Source organism: Camelus bactrianus, chromosome 2 (genome assembly GCF_048773025.1).
Source record: "Camelus bactrianus isolate YW-2024 breed Bactrian camel chromosome 2, ASM4877302v1, whole genome shotgun sequence".
In the NCBI taxonomy this organism is placed as follows: Eukaryota; Metazoa; Chordata; class Mammalia; order Artiodactyla; family Camelidae; genus Camelus; species Camelus bactrianus.
Window position 1 is genome coordinate 29,803,615 of NC_133540.1, and position 17,643 is coordinate 29,821,257.

Genomic DNA, 17,643 nt, shown 5'->3' on the forward strand with positions numbered 1-17,643 from the left:
ACAAACTGCATGAAGAAATTAGTTGCTGTGAGTGAGAAACTTAGCCCTTCAGCTCCCCCAAAATTAAATTAGACTTTCAAAGACCGTGGATACTAGAATTGTCTGGTATAAAATAGAAAATAAGTATGCTTAATATGTTTAAAAATTAAAAGTATAAAAGTACGAATGAGCTAGAGACTATTAAAATGTTCAGGAAGATTCGATAAAAACTAAAAGAACTTCTAGAAATAAATATATAATAATTTAAATAAGAAATGTAAGTTCTTAAGTACAGATTTAGTAGACCTGAAGATAGAATCAGTAAAGTAGAAAAGGTATCTTGAGAAATTTACAAAATGAAGCACAAAGAAAGGGAAAATATGAAAGACTAAGAGCTCTGGAGAGTATATGGAAAACTTTTTAACATAAATCTAACCAGGATTTTTCAATTAGGAAACACTAGAGAATGAGGAAAAAGTAATTTTAGAAGATGTAATGACAGTTGCTTCTTGGAGATCTGATTCCAGGTCTGGGACAGGGAAAGGACAAAGTGAGCCTAAAACTCTCACTGTGGCAAAATGGAAGAAATGGCCAAAGACTAATGGAGATAGGTGAAAATGGTAGAGGAATTGACTGGCCAATTTTGGCATTATAAGCACCAAACAGAATAATGGTGGAAGTAGATTATAACACACTGAGTTAAAAAATGAATTAATGTGTCCCCAAAAGGAGGAAAAAGGGAAAAGAAGAAAATCCTTTACAGATTAATGCCAGTTTATAAATGTAGAAGTCATGATAGAATTACAAAAAACATCATTTTGTAATTTCCAGTGTAATGACTGACTTAGGCAAGAGTAATTACTGGATGTTGAAATCTTTTTTTAGAAAAGGTGATTGGGGAACAGCTAAAGTATCAACCAGAAATTATTTCTTAATGACTAAGGGAGAAATATACCTTTATAATAGAAATAATTGGCAGTTACCACCTGAATAAAATGCTAAAATTTAGCAACATCTTTTGGTGAGATGTAATAGGAAGGATACCATATCACATATGTACTATTCCTGTCAAAAGTATTTAATTTCAATCTAGTCATAAAGAAACAGTGAGAAGAGTTCAGATTGCTTTCAAGAATATCTATGTCAAAAAAGATGAAAAAGGGTAGGAGGTCAGTGTTACCTAGTTGAAAGACAATGCAAGCTACAAATACAATTTAAAATTTTCTTGTGGTCTTATTAAAAAGGTAAAGAGAAACATGAAATTAATTTCAATGATATATCTTATTTAATATATGAAAATATTATTTAAACATTTAATTACTATAAAATTATTTACATGTACTACATTTACATGTAGTAAATCTTAGAAAATTAGACTGTATCCTATACTTACATCTTAATTCAGAGTAGTCATATTTTAAGAACTCAGTATTCATATGCTGGTGGTCACTGTATTCGACATGGCATTTCTAGGTTAAAATAGATCTAAGAGAGAGATATATGATCTTTGATTAGAGCCTGGAATGAAAAAAAAATCAAACAACTAGAAAGGATGTTTTGGGGACAATTAGGGGAACTTGTATACAGATATGCCTTAGATAATCTTACTGTGTCAATGTTAATTTCTTCAGTGGGTATTATGAATATATAGGAGATGTGCTTGTTTTTAGGAGCTTTAGATGTGTTATTTAGGGGTGAAATGTCATACTGTTTGCAACTTACTTTCAAATTGTCCAGCCAAAAAAATTGTGTATACACATATATTTTTAAAGGTGTATGCATATACATATATCAGTAAGGCTACAAAGTATTTGATTTAAACAACTAAATTGAGAAGCTTAATTTATTAGCTGAATACAGAACAACAATGTTAGAGGATATACATTTTCAGACAAGTATGGAACATTATGAAAATTGACTATACATTGATCTGTATAGTAGGAGTCAATTAATTTCAAAGAATTTGGATATATATAAATCATGTTCTCTGATGACAGATAAATTAAAAATAATAACAATGATAATTTAAAATCCCATAATTTGGAAATCAAAGATTATTTATGGGAAGTATGGAGGATGGCGGATTGAAGAGTATCATGGTTGGAGGCAGGAATCCAAGTGAGGAAGCCATTAATTAGTATTCCAGAGGAGAAATAATCAAGGTCTGTGTTGAGGTATTCTGAGTGGGAAAGGGTGGAAGGGATTAGATGACTGATTGTATGAGGAGGCTGAGGGAGAGTGAATAGTAGAAAGGACTTCTGAGTTTATGGATGGATGATAGTGTCATTAATTGTGAGAGGGACATGTTGATTGGGATGTCTTTGGGATGTACATATAGAGATTGTTGGTTATTCAAATTTAGCACTTGAGGGTGCTCTGAGCAAAATATATACATTTTGTGAGGCATCCACATTTAAGTGACAAATATAGCTGTGGGAGTGGACCAAATCATTCAAGTAGAGGGTTAGAAAGCAGCCAACGAAAGAGCTTGGGGTCATACACAACAGTGGGAAGTGGTCAAAGCAAAATGAACCCATGAAGGAAACAGGGTAATAGTTGGAAGTGGAGGAATTTGAATGGATAATTGATTCCAGGTGAAAGAATGACTGATTCTAGCTGAACTCTTGGGAAAACATGGAAAATTGTATTCAGGACTAGAGTCCTTTGGTTGAAAGTTCTAATGCCTTATGTTCCATTTGTTTGATTTCATTACAAAAGCTGCCAGATATTCACTGCTTTACCTGTATTTTCTTTTCCTAGTCTCCTTGTCTACGACTTACTAATTATTTTAACCAGAAGTGATTTATAATTTATGTCCCAGAACTGAAATTCTAGAGTTTGGTGTATTAGTTTAAAGACTAGATTTTACATAAAGGGAATAATTATGAACTCAGAGATGTTACAGTTTGCCTAAAATCATACAGTGAGTCTTGTTCCCCATCTAAAGGCTTATCTACACTAATTAGAAGTAATATATGGTTTCCATATGCTTTAATTGCCTTTCTAGAAATCTCCTTTAACTCTATCCTATTTTTTAAAGGGTATAACTGCGCTTATTTTCTGTTTCGGATGAAGTACTAAGATGATTTAATTAAATGGTACTGTAGAGAGATTTCAGTTTATCATTTAGATGGATTATGCCTAAAGTTTTTAACAAACATTTTTCCCTCAAAATGGGCATATCTTTTGCTTTATTAATTATTATAGTAACACAAGCTTAGTTCCTTTAGCATCAGTGTAAAATTTGCTCTCTAGATCTCTTAGTTGCACATCTCATGACCTTTTCCCCTCATCCTTTTTCTTCCCTTTTCTGCAGTGATTTTCACTATTAGCCATACTGTCCATGGAGAGTGGCAATCCTGTTTTATTAATCGCTATATCGTATATCTCCCCTACCTAGGAGTTAGCATAACAATTTTCACTAAGTGGATAGTCCTTAAATAAGTAAAATAAACAAATAAGCATATTGGGTATCATAGTGATTAAGAATGCAGGCTATAGGGACTACCTGCCTGGGTTTGAATATTGCCTCCACCTACTGTTAGCTGTATAACCTTGGGAAAATTAATCTCTACTTCACTTCAGTTTCCTCATCTGTAAAATGGGGATAATAATGGTACCTAATTTATGGGGTGGTTGGGAGAATGAAATATGATAATCCATATATAGCAATTAGCACACTTAGCGTATGGCAAATATTTTTAAATGTTGATATTTTTAAGACTCAAACTTATAAATTCTTTCTCTACTTCTTCACCTTAGTATGATATTTCTCAACTTTTATATAAAGTGTGTCTTTTGAGCTCTATAATCACCCTCCAAAATAAGCAAGGCAGAAATTATCCTCTTTCCATAATTAGGCACCTGAGGCCCCATGAGGTCTGCAGGGGATGGTAGAGCAGAATGAAAAAGGGTGAACTTACAGTTAGAGGGATACAGGTTTGAGCCTTGGCTCTGTACCATTTAACTGACAAAATCTTGGGTAAACTGCTTCCCCAATGTATAAAAGGGAATAATCACAGTACTTCAAAAAATACACACAAAAAAGAAAAAAGGTTTTGAGGCTTAAGTGTGAGATTATTCATAGGGAATGCTAACTAGCACCCTGGTATATTATAAATAGTCAATATACCACAACTTCTTTATCCAGTCATCTGTTGATGTACACTTAGGTTGCTTCCATGTCTTGGTCATTGTAAAGAGTGCTGCTATGAACATTGGGGTGCATGCATCTTTTCAAATTGGAATTTCCTCTGAATATATGCCCAGGAGTGATAATGTTGGATCATAGACTAACTCTATTTTTAGTTTTTTAAGGAATCTCCATACTGTTTTGCATACTGGCTGCACCAAACTACCTTCCCACCAGTAGTGTAGGAGGGTTCCCTTTTCTCCACACCCTCTCCAACATTTATTGTTTGTGGACTTTTTAATGGTGGCCATTCTGACTGGTATGAGGTGATACCTCATTGTAGCTTTGATTTGCATTTCTCTGATAATTAGTGATATTGAGCATTTTTTCATGTGCCTATTAACCATGTGTCTGTCTTCATTGGGGAAAATCTTGTTTAGGTCTTCTGCCATTTTTGGATTGGGTTATTTGTTTTTTTGTTACTAAGTTGTATGAGCTGTTTATAAATTATGGAAATTAAGCCCTTGTCAGTCACATCATTTGTAGATATTTTCTCTCATTCTGTAGGTTGTTTTTTCATTTTGTTTACAGTTTCTTTTGTTGTGCAAAAGCTTATAAATTCAATTAGATCCTATTGCCATTGACAGATGACTAGATAAAGAAGTTGTGGTATGTATATAATGGAATACTACTCAGCCACAAAAAGGAATAAAATAATGCCATTTGAAGCAACATGGATGGACTGGGAGATGATTATACTAAGTGAAGTAAGCCAGAAAGTGAAAGAAAAATAACATATATCACTTATATGTGGAATCTAAAAAAATGACACAAATGAACTTATTTATAAAACAGAAACAGATTCCCAGACAGAAAACAAATTTATGGTTACCAGAGGAGAAAGGTGGTAGGAAGGGATAAATTGCAGATTTGCAGATACTAACTACTATATAACTATACATAAATAGATAGGGGTGAAGGCATAGCTTAGTGGTAGAGTGCATGCCTAGCATGCATGAGGTCTTGGGTTCAATTCCCAGTACTTCCATTAAATAAACAAAGAAAGAAATCTAATTACCTCTCCCATTAAAAAAACAAAATAAACAACAGGTTTCTACTGTATAGCACAGGGAACTACATTCAATATCTTGTAGTAATCTATAATGAAAAAGAATATGAAAATTTATGAATGTACATGTATGACTGAAACATTATGCTGTACACCAGAAATTGACACAACATTGTAAACTGACTATACTTCAATAAAAAAAAGTCAGTAAAGCATTCTGCTTTCCATGTCTACAAATTTTTTATATTCTTTGTTATTCATTTTAAGTCTAAATTACATAATTCTGTCGACTGTGCTCTTTTGTTAGCACTGACACACCAACAAGTTTGTAAATATTTCTGAAACAGAGTGTTTTATCTCATATGTTCTCTGTATCTTTACTATCTTTTTATTATACTTGAGCTGGTAGCTAGCAGGTCCTTAATAGATATATGACAATATATTATTGCAGTGTTTCAAACTATGTGTTGGCCCCATTATCTGTACAAAATAGAAAGTAACAGATACTTAAAAAATATTTATCTAAGTTTGTTTTAGACTCAAACTCAATTTTTTTTAAAAACAAAGCTTTGCCTTTTCTGGAGTTAGTCTTTCTATCAAATGGAGGAGACTTCTGGAGAGCTCAGTGCCCCTATTTATATTAACTAATGATTTCTACATTATTTTAAAATAGCAAGCTCTCCTATAAAAACTAAGTCTTACGAAGATAAAGATGATAATAATGCTGATATGTATAAACGAGGGTGCTTGCATTCACTAGTATGTGCTATATACTCTTGCAGACATTTCTCTGGAAGCTGTCTCCTTTCTGATATATGATATTCATTTACTCTATACTTCTACTCCTAAATTTTAGTAATTGCAAAACATCTGAGGAGCATGGGTTGGAAAAAAGCACTCAGATGTGTTTCTGGAGTATCTGTGTGTTAGTAATTTTTTTGAACAATGTTGTACCTCTTGTTATTAAAAAATCTGTGATTTGCAATTTAATTCAAAAAATGCACTAAGAACTTGAAAACAAATAGTATACAATTAAAGCTTTTTTTTTTTCTTCAAATTCCAGAGCAAGTTAAACTGGGTAAAATAGTGACTAATATTGAATCAGTAAGTAAAAAAATGGAGAAAGAAAAGCAGCAGCACCATGGAAAGCCCAGGTAACATGTAATCAGCTAACCTATAGAAAATATAAACTTTTCTTATACTTTGCCAGTATTTCCTGACCAATTGTTATGGTTTCTCAATTCTGTTAACAACCCATGTATGAGGCTACTTTAGCCTTCTGCTTAAGTACCTCAAAGCATATCAATTATCAGAATTTTAGTTTTCAGTTCAATTAACTTTTGAACTTGAGGATGTCTGAGTAGTTAAGCAAACCATCTGGGTTTTACAGTGCATAAGCTCAAATCCAATTTGTGGCTTTCTTGAGAAAAATGCCATATTTTATGATAATATTACATAAGTTTAGAATTTTAATAGCTCATCTGCAGCAATTATGGAACAGAGTAGAGTTATAATTTTTCTTTTTTAATGTAATAATTTATAGTTAGTCTTTTCTAGCAGAAGGTAAAGCTGATCCTTCAGAGCAGAGTTTGAAGGCAGGAATTTTGAGCATTGCTTCTGCTTTCCAAAGGTGTCTGGAGATGGGTCAGTTACTTTTCTGAATTATTGCACTAAATAGCAACATCATATTTGAGGTAACTTTACAATTGACTATGTTACTGTTGCCCTGAAAGCTACAGATAGAATCTCTAGAAGCCTTTTATTGTCTAGGGATATTAATACTTCTAGAATGTGAATACTGCTCTGTTAAAATGTATTTTTCAGTGACTTGTTTTACATTAATTCATTATTTAACATGGTCAGAAATCTGGGTCATTTAATTGTGAGGGAAAAGAAATGATTTATTGGAAATTTACCAGTTTAAAGAAATATTCTTTTTGCCTTTATTAAGTTTACCAAAGACCCAGGTTAGTCTAGCAGAGTGTTAGCTGTTAAAAAGAATAGTTAATACAGTAATTTAACTGAACAGTTTAGCATTTTAGGAACAGTTTAGAATTTTAGGTAAATTTAGTTTAGAATTTTACAGGTACTAGATAGTTTACTGAACTAATTTGAAAAACTATCATTTTTGGTATATTTCGGTGGGGTGGTAATCCAAGGAAGAAGAATAATTTAGTCTTAGGTCTCTAAATTGGGACAATTGAAGCACTCATATGCACCCAATGTAGGAGCACCTAATTATGTAAAACAAATACTTAACAGACATAAAGGGAGAAATTGATGGGAATACAATAATAGTAGGAGACTTTAACATCCTACTAACATCTGGACAATAGTCTAGACAGAAAATCAATAAGGCAGTGGAGATACTAAATGACACAATAGGACAATTAGGCTTAATTTATATTTTCAGGATATTATATCCAAAAAAAAGCCGAATATACATTCTTTTCAAGTACACATGGGGCATTCTCTAGGATGGACCACATACTTGGACACAAAAGAAGCCTCAACAAATTTAAGAGGATAGAAATTATTTTAAGCATCTATTCTGACTACAATGCTATGAAACTAGAAATCAACAACAGAAAGAGAAATGAGGAGAAAAAAAAAAAACAGCTGCATGGAGACTAAACAACATGCTACCAAAAAAAAAGGATCAATGATGAAATCAAAGAAGAAATTAAATAATAACTTGAGATAAATGACAATGAAAACACAACCACACAAAATCTATGGGATGCAGCAAAAGCTGTACTAAGAGGGAAGTTCATAGTGAAACAGGCCTTTCTCAAAAAACAGGAACAACCTGAAAAAAACAACCTAACCTACCACTTAAAAGAATTAGGAAAAGAACAAACAAAACTTGAAGTAGGCAGAAGTAAAGAAATAATAAAGATCATGGAGGAAATAAATAAAATAGAGATTGAAAAAAAAATGAAAAAATCAATCAAACCAAGAGCAGATTTTTTGAAAGAGTAAACAAAATTGACAAACCTCTGGCCAGACTCACCAAAAAGAAAAGAGACAGGACATAAATAAACAAAATAAGAAATGAAAATGGAGAAATTACAACCAAACACCACAGAAATACAAAAAACCATGAGAATGCTATGACCAATTATATGCCTACAAATTGATCAACCTAGAAGAAATGGACAAGTTTCTAGAAACATACAGCCCACCAAAAGTGAATCAAGAAGAAATAGATAATTTGAACAGACTGATCACTAGAAGTGGAATAGAATCAGTAATTTAAAAACCTCCTTGCAAACAAAAGTCCAAGATCAGATGGCTTCATTGGGGAGTTCTACCAAACATACAAAGAACTTAAACCAGTCCTCAAACGCTTTCAAAAGATGGAAGAGGAGAGAAGACTCCCAAACTCATTGTACGAAGCCACCATTACCCTGATAGCAAAACCAGACAAAGACACTACCCAAAAAGAAAATCACAGGCCAATATCTTTGATGAACATAGATGCAGACGTTCTCAACAAAATGTTAGCAAATTGAATCCAGCAACACATAAAAAAGATCATACACTACGATCAAGTTGGATTCATCCCAGGGACACAAGAATGGTTCAACATATGCAGATCAGTCAACATGATACACCACATCAACAAAATCACATGATCATCTCAATAGATGCAGAAAAAGCATTTGATAAAACTCAACATCCATTCATGATAAAAATTCTGACCAAAATGGGTATAGAGGGGATATACCTCAACATAATAAAAGCTATTTATGGCAGACCCACAGCCAACATAATACTCAGTGGTGAAAAGTCGAAAGCCTTCCCGTTAAAATCTGGATCAAGACAAGCATGCCACTCTCACCACTTCTATTCAGTGTAGTATTGGAAGTCCCATCCATAGCAAATCAGAAAAGAAAAAGAAATAAAAGGGATCTAAATTGGAAGAGAAGAGGTAAAATTGTCACTATATGCAGATAACATATACTATATATAGAAAATCCTAAAAACTCCACGTAGAAACTACCAGAGCTGATAAATGAATTCAGTAAGGTGGCAGGATACAAGATTAACACACAGAAATCTGTTGCATTTCTTTACAATAACAATGAAATAATCAGAAAAGGAAATTAAAAAAATAAAATCCCTTTTAAAATCACGTCAAAAAATACTTAGGAATAAAGCTGACCAAGGAAGTGAAAGACTTATATGCAGAGAGCTATAAAATGTTGATTAAGGAAATTAAAGATGATTTAAGGAAATGGAAAGATATCCCATACTCTTGGATTGGAAGAATTAATATTGTTAAAATGGCCATACTACCCAAAGCAATCTACAGATTTAATGCAATCCCTGTCAAATTACCCAGGACATTTTTCACAGAACTAGAATAAATAATTATAAAATTTATATAGAATCACAAAAAACCCAGAATTGCCAAAGCAATACTGAAGGAAAAGAACAAAGATGGAGGAATAACCCTCCCAGACTTCAGACAATCCTCCAGATCTATAGTAATCAAAACAGTGTGATATTGGCACAAAACCAGACATTTATGAATCAATGGAACAGAATAGAGAGCCTAGAAATAAACCCAGACACCTACAGTCAATTAATCTTTGACAAAGGAGACAGGAATATACAATGAAGAAAAGACAGTCTCTTTGTGAGTGGTGTTGGGAAAGCTGGACAGCCAGCCAGACAGTTAGAACACTCCCTCACCATACACAAAAATAAACTCAAAATGGCTTAAAGACTTAAATGTGAGACAAGACACTTATATAAACCTCCTAAAAGAAAACATAGGTAAAACATTTTCTGATATAAATCTTAGCAATGTTCTCCTAGGGCAGTCTACCAAGGCAATAGAAATAAAAGCAAAAATAAACAAGTGGGACCCAATTAAACTTATAAGCTTTTGCACAACAAAGGAAACTATAAACAAAAGGAAAAGACAACTTATGGAATGAGAGAAAATATTTGCAAGTGATGAGGGCTTAATTTCCAGAATATACAAACAGCTCATACAACTCAATAACAAAAGAAAAAAAACCCAGTCAAAAAATGGGCAGAAGACCTTAAGAAACATTTATCCAGTGAAGATATACAAATGGCTACTAGGTGCATGAAAAAGGCTCAATATCACTAATTATCAGAGAAATGCAAATCAAAGCTACAATGAGGTGTAACCTCATGCGAGTCAGAATGACCATCATTAAAAAGTCCACAAACAAATTCTGGAGAGGTTTGGAGAAAAGAGAACCCCCTCTAACTGTTGGTGGGAATGTAGTTTGATGCAGCCATTATGGAAAACAGTATGGAGATTCCTTAAAAAACTAAAAATAGACATACCCTATGATCCAGCAATCCCATTCCTGGGCATATATTCGTAGGAAACTCTAATTCGAAAAGATACATGCACCCAAATGTTCATGAAAGCACTGTTTACAATAGCCAAGACATGGAAGTAACCTAAATATCCATCAACAGATAATTGGATAAAGAAGATGTAGTGTGTATATATACAATGGAATGTTACTTAGCCATAAAAACAAATAAAATAATGCCATTTGCAGCAACATGAATGGATCTGGAGAACGTCATACTAAGTGAAGTAAGCCAGAAAGAGAAAGAAAAATATCATATGATATCACTTGTATGTGGAATCTGAAAAAATGACACAAGTGAACTTATTTATAAAACAGAAACAGACTCCCAGGCATAGAAAACAAACTTATGGTTACCAGGGAGAAAAGGAGGGTGATGGAGGGATAAATTGAGAGTTTGACATTTTCAGATATTAACTACTATTATATAAAATAGATAACCAACAAGGTCCTATTGTATGGCACAGGGAACTATTTTCAATATCTTTAATAGCCTATTTTGAAAAAGAATATAAAAATGAATATATATGTATCTATATATAACTGAATAACTATGCTACACACCAGACATTAACATAGCATTGTAAATCAACTATATATCAATAAAAAAATTTAAGAAGAAAAAAAGAAAACGTGAAATCTGACCAGGTATCTTTCAGTATGTCTTTCTCAAGAGAGTTGAGTATTTCCCAAAGAACTGTTTCTTCTGCAACTGATAAAAGATTAAGGTCTCTTGACACCCTAACATTCCATTTTTAATGAAAATACGTCCTGCTTATTGAGGAAGATCAACACCCTTTGAAATTAAGAGCAACTACTTGTAATTCCAGTGACAGCCTGGAGCACATAAAGCCTGAACTTCAAGCCACCAAGGCTGCCTTGTTTTTATTTATAGCTAGCTTATGGCATTAACTGGTTACCTACCCTAGCAGTTAGCTTCGTTTCATTATTGTTAGAAGTGTGATAGGAATGGAGAAGGAAAGACAAATATGTTTTTGGACATGGTGACTTAGAGTTTTAGAAAACCTGTGCTTAACTAGACAAAGAAAATGTCATTAGACTGAAATTTTTATTGAAGTCTGGTTCACCCCATAATGAAGATAGGGAAACTTAGCCATGAGGATACAAGCGACAGAAAGGAAAACAGAATCAGTCAGGAAATTGGGTAGGGGATTGTTAACAGTGAAGGGAAGGCTGTAGGACTAAACAACATGAATTGCCCAACTTATTGTGGGACTCTGGAAAGGTTTCTGTTCAAGACAAACAGACCTCTGTGAAAGGAGTTGTACATTAACTACTTAAATTTCTCCTAAAGATGCCTTGGAAAACACTAAGTTTTAAGGTGACATAATATTTTTAGGTGGACCTTAAAAATATAAATGTATGATTCCTTCCTTCCTTTTTCCAAATTTCTCTGTTTGACTTGCAGAGGAAAACAAAATTGAATACTTTTGCATTTTCAAATTTAAGGAAGTGAAGTTCTTCAATATGCCTTCGAATTCTGACTTCAGAGATTAATTATTATATTAAATGCTCTTTTTATGACAATAATGATTAATGTAAGTGCATTCTAAATGTTAATTTTCCATCAAGGAAATCCAATTTTTATGCACTTATTTATTAGAGCTAATTTTTTACTTGATAATATTTGGTCTATGACAACTGTATTTCTATATGCACTGTGTAATTTAGGCAAGTGAGCCTGAACTTCTTCCCCTAGTTTTGTGATCAGTGGGCATTTCTTATGTGTTAGTGACAATTTGTATTTAGGTTATTCTAATCAATTTAATCACAGAATGAGGATATTATAAAATAATGATACAATCCCTCATGGCATTTCACCTTAATGTTTGTAAAATATTTTGCTTAAGTGGATGGACTGTGGTCTACTTCTTTTAGAATCTTTCATTAATAAGGATTGGGGATTTAAGTAATATTTAACCAGGAACTAGTTATAAGGAAGCAAAGCAAACTACAACTGTGTATCTTGGCACCATTCTTAGTGGCCTGTAAATAAAATTCTAAAATTTCAAGTGGAATTTTGCAAAGCTGCCTGCATACTCAAGCCTCTCATATTTTCTCTTGACAGTATGATTTTGTCATATAAGGGATATGCCAGTTCTTTGGCCAACTGTGTAAGTGTGACCACATGAGTGACAGCTAGATTAATGGATCTTATAAGTCACTAATTTGTTTACTATTTATTGAGTGCCTATTATATGTTAAATACAAAACTCTAAACAGGAGAGTCAGATTTCTCTTACAGACTTTAGTTTTTTGATGGGCAGAATTTTTTAAAATCCTAAAAATTTATATAACATTTCTATAACATTTGAACTAGCAATTTCATTTCTAGGCCAAAATAACAATGTGCATCTTTGTACCATTTACACAGAAATGTATTCATGATGTATTATTAAGTGTAAGAAATAAGCTAAAAAGTTCATGGATGTTTATGCACATCTAAACATAGAGAAAGTATGGAGTATATTACATCTGTTAATCATGACAAAGAGAGTCAGTATAAAGTAGTAAAAAGGGGCTTACTTAGTTCCTGAAGTCCCCCTGCCTGGATTTAAATCCTGGCTCTACCCATTTCTAGCTGGAGTAATGTGAACTATATACTCTTAACCCCTAAACCGCTTAGTTTCTTCATTTATAAAATGGGTTTAATAATGGTAAATACCCAGGCACTTGTTGTGAGGGTTAAATGTGGTAAGACACATAATGAATAGTGCTCAGCTCATAGGAAGAATCAAGACTGTGCAATTATCACTCAAATACTAGGGTAGTGAATTAGGGGTAATTTTTACCTTCTTACTTTTGCTTACTTACATTTGCTAAAGTTTCTACATGGTACTTGTTTTTTGATTCAGCTGATTTGATTAAAGCTTTCCAAGCTGTGATAGGAAAACAAATTACTTAAAAGCTCTTGCAAAACAGAAATAGATGTGATGCGTGTTCATTTCTCTGATTTTTGTTAGAGTTTTTCTTTCAGAAAGCAAATGTTCCTATGTTATCCATGCTCAGGGCCAGCAAAATTTGGTATTATTTTTGTCTTCATTCAATAATAAGTATTTATAAAGGGCCCACCATGTGCCTGTTACTCTGCAGTGAAAGGACTGAGATACAATGGTTGTAGCCTCTGTGGAGAGGAGACAGGTGGTTTTCTCTCCATGATTATTGTGTAATCCTATAACATTAGTCTTGAAAGTTTGGATTACAAAAGAGGTACTATTAAGTCACTCAAAGCTCTGACTTTGTGTTTTGGAAACAGGACGTTGGACTCATTTTGTCCCTTCCCCATTGTCAACCATGGTTTGCACTTAAGACCCATGACCTCTCCCATGGGGCTTCTGAAAGAAAATGGTGAGTCTCACTGCTCAAGTGTGGTAGGTAGCAACACCGTGATTTTCATTGTTTTGTATTCATTTCAAATGCAAAGTCAAACAGCTAGTATTGAACAGTCATTTCCTTTATATTTCATTTCAAATACTGTGTCATAAGCTAGAGATTTCAGAAACAACTACTACTAACTGATTTTCAGCTCCTTTATTTGAACTTGAGAGATTGGATTTTTTTAATGTGTGTAAATATTGATGGTTTTAGGAAATTATAAGGATAAATTCTTACAATTTTAAAAGTTTCTCTACAGTTGAGTTATTTTTTAAAAAATATGTAATTCTTCAAAAGAAAATATAGATGACCCTTTAAAATGCCTTAAGTGAGATTGAGCAACTCTCTGGAACTTGGTGAGCTACTTGAAGACCTAGGGGGCTATTGATTTAAAGAAACTATTTTTGTAGTTTTCCTTCTTTTCAACTTGTTACTCATGTTCTTGAGCTTCAGGCTGTCATTGAGAGAAAACTCTACTTGTAGAGTGAGGCTTCAGTTGATTTTGAAATAAATTTTTGAAAATTTGCAGAATAAACACCTCCTTGGGTTCTCAGAGCACTCTTGTTTAAAAATTTTCTGTATCCAACTACAATTTTACCAGCCTTTATTTGTGTGGATTATTATAGAAGGAATTCAAGCATCAACTGGAGGGTCATCAAACACATATTTATCTAACCAGTATTCACTCAAGGTATTAATATTTGTGAATATAATGTCAAAATCTCATACATGTGCAATAGGTCTGTTTAAAGTTTTTGGTTATTGTATTGATCCATCCCTTAAATTCTTTTGATGCTTAATCAGATAATTTGAGACCCCAGGGTAGTGGAATGATGTATGGGCCTCAACTGAGTCTAGAATTAAATATTTATGTGAAGAGGTAAATGCTGTCTAAAATTCCTCATAAGGTATAGGGTCCAGTGGGTGAAATAGTTTTAATAGATAACAATCTTGAAATCTGATAACACTGAAAGCTGAGATTTACAGCCCTTAACTGCCACATAGTGAAAATTCTGCTAATTGTGTGATATTTAGAGTTTCAAGATCATCGTAAGGGCTGATAAAAGCCTCTATTTCGAATGCCATCCACCTGAGATAAATCACGTGTCTTCCCCTTATGGAGGAACATATCAGCCCTTTGAAGGGGTCAGTCATTCTCAAGGCTTTAGTCTGAAAATAGAAATGTAACTCTTCTTTTCCTATATACATAGAGTCTACTCTACAGGGGTTTGACCGCTGTTTGTTTAGTGCTAAAGAAAAGATGGAGGACCTTTCTTCTAAAATGTTTGTCGAGAGAATCCCCATTACTAGCTATAGATTATTGTGAAATTGTGAGTGAAAGGCTGGCAGAATGAGCAATCACCTATGTGATGTGTTTTGAGATTTTCTAAAGGTTCTATCTGTGCCAAAAAAAATCTGGAATACTTACTAGGAACCATAACTTCACGGAAGCTAAAGAATCCCTATACTTATCACAGTTACTGGCATGTATTGGGCATTAATAAAAAATTGTTAAATGAATGAAATGCATAAATGAAGATGAATTAAAAGGAGAAGCCACTCAAATGGAATGTATTTCTGTATATATATGTGTGTCTGCTTCTGCATAGTAGGCTAAAACTTGATAACTGCTAAAAGAAAAAAGAATTTGGGAAAGTACAATCCAATACAATAACAGCAATGAATACAAACATGTAAAAAATATCACTGTACACTTTTACAGTTCTTGTTTATACTGATTATATGTAGACTGCACAGATACCACAAAAATAAGTAAAATTTTATGCAGTTTACCTTAGATGTTTTAAAACCAAATTGTTGGGCAGATTATTCATTTTATGATATGTCTTTCAGTATTCATAAACATGGGGAGTTGAAAGGCTGAACATGCTAAAAGTGTAAAAAATTGCAACAAAAATAATTATTTCCAAATGCTCTAGAGCAGCTATTCTTTTTTTCCTTAAAATGAAAGTATATTTAATCAAATAAGAATGGAGATTCCATCACTGTTCTGTTGTGGTTTTGTTTTATTTTTTTAGTTTAAGCTAAACTGCTCTTTTATAATTGCAATATATTTTTTCATAAGGGCAAAAATATCTGAAGGCTTGTGTCCAGAAACTTATTTTATGTAAACTATTAGTAAAATGTGAAAAATGTTGATTTTCTCTTTGAAAAACCTAGATGTGGTCCTTGCTTTGTGTCTTGGGTGAAAAATAATATTTTTTTAAGCTTGTCATTTTTTTTAGTTTAGGACTATAGTCTATAAAGATTTGCACAAAAAAGATTTTTCTCCACGTATTGTTGTAACTCTAAAGTTACAGCTTCACTGAATATCTGAAACAGTCACTGAGATCTCTTTAATAACAGAATGTTGCTTAAATTGTGAGAGAACATAGATCTTATGGTTTTCTCTGGGGTATATTGTAATTTACTGGGCTCTAAAAGTTTCTGATTTTGTTTTAGGGTAAATAAATTATTATTAAAGGAAAAAGGAAAGGAAATTAGAACATAAGAATTAAGAAGAGTCATGATTTCTATCCATTTGACATATATTACAATATATAATAATAATATAATATACAATATTATATATAAATGCATGTATCTTATACTGCTTGAAGCCTTGCCTTTAAAAGCAGTATAGCACAGTGATTAAGAGTGAAGACACTGCAGTTATTATACCTACTCTAATGAGGTTAGAATTCTGGCTCTGTCAGTTTCTAGCTGGGAGACCTCATGCAAGTTACTTCATCACTCTTGACTCAGTTTCCTCATTGGTTAAATGGGGGATAATAACAATACTTATCCAAGAATTTTTAGATAATGCTTGTAAATTGTATAACATACATCCTAGTGCTTACTAAAATTGAACTGTAATTATTAGCTATAATTCCCTAGGTATAGGTAGTAAAGCATAATATACTTGAGAGTCTGATGTTTTTGTCCAACTTTGACCCTGTCCTAAAAGATTTGTCACTTGAAACACAAGACACATCTCATTATAACACTGACTTACCATATCAATGCACCAAGCAGAAATGAGTTTTATTGTTATTGTGCAAACACAATCATGGTGGCCTTTCCTGGATTCACCTATTTTTACCATTGTCATTGTTAGCATCCTGTTCTACACCTTGAATCTGCCTGTTTACCCTCCTATTTCAATAACTTTGGAAAGTCATTCTTAAACTGATATTCTTCAAGCACCCCTTTCACTGGTGATTTTAAAGCTTTCTCTACTTGCCAAGTTCACAGACTTGAGACTCTTGGAATGAATAAACTAAGTACGTCCTTTAATTCTGTCTACATCAGTCTCCACAAGACACTTAGGACTTCCCAGTCACCTCTTATCATCAAAACCCCACTTTCTGCATAATTCTGTTTGCCTTTTTTTCTGACTTTAGTCCCTAACCCTTCCCACCCCGAAACCCATTTACTGTTCTCCTTGAACTGCTAGCCAGTAACTAGCAAAAACCCTGAATCCTTAACGTCATCTAAGTGTCACCTTCACTTTCTTCGTCTAGTTGAAATCTGTGCTCTGTCTCCAACCCTGAGGACATTTCTTCCTCTGCTCCTCTCTCAAGTGGTGATGGTCTTCTCTTTCTCTTGCCTTGTATCTCTGGGAGTGGAGGTGGGGGTTGACTTCCTTATTTCTCAGGCTATTTCCAGATCATTCACCTTCCTCTTTCCTAAAATTCCAA

At 33.3% G+C, this 17,643-nt stretch overlaps 1 protein-coding gene across 1 annotated transcript in view; it reads left to right on the plus strand.

Moving 5' to 3' along the window:
* Positions 1-17,643, plus strand: part of LOC123612338 (IQ domain-containing protein M) — a 75,135-nt gene that overhangs the window by 42,210 nt on the left and 15,282 nt on the right. Inside the window, exons 4-5 of the mRNA XM_074375433.1 lie at positions 6,244-6,334; positions 13,824-13,915. Coding sequence (XP_074231534.1) covers positions 6,244-6,334; positions 13,824-13,915 — 183 coding nt within the window. The remainder of the gene's footprint in view (positions 1-6,243; positions 6,335-13,823; positions 13,916-17,643) is intronic.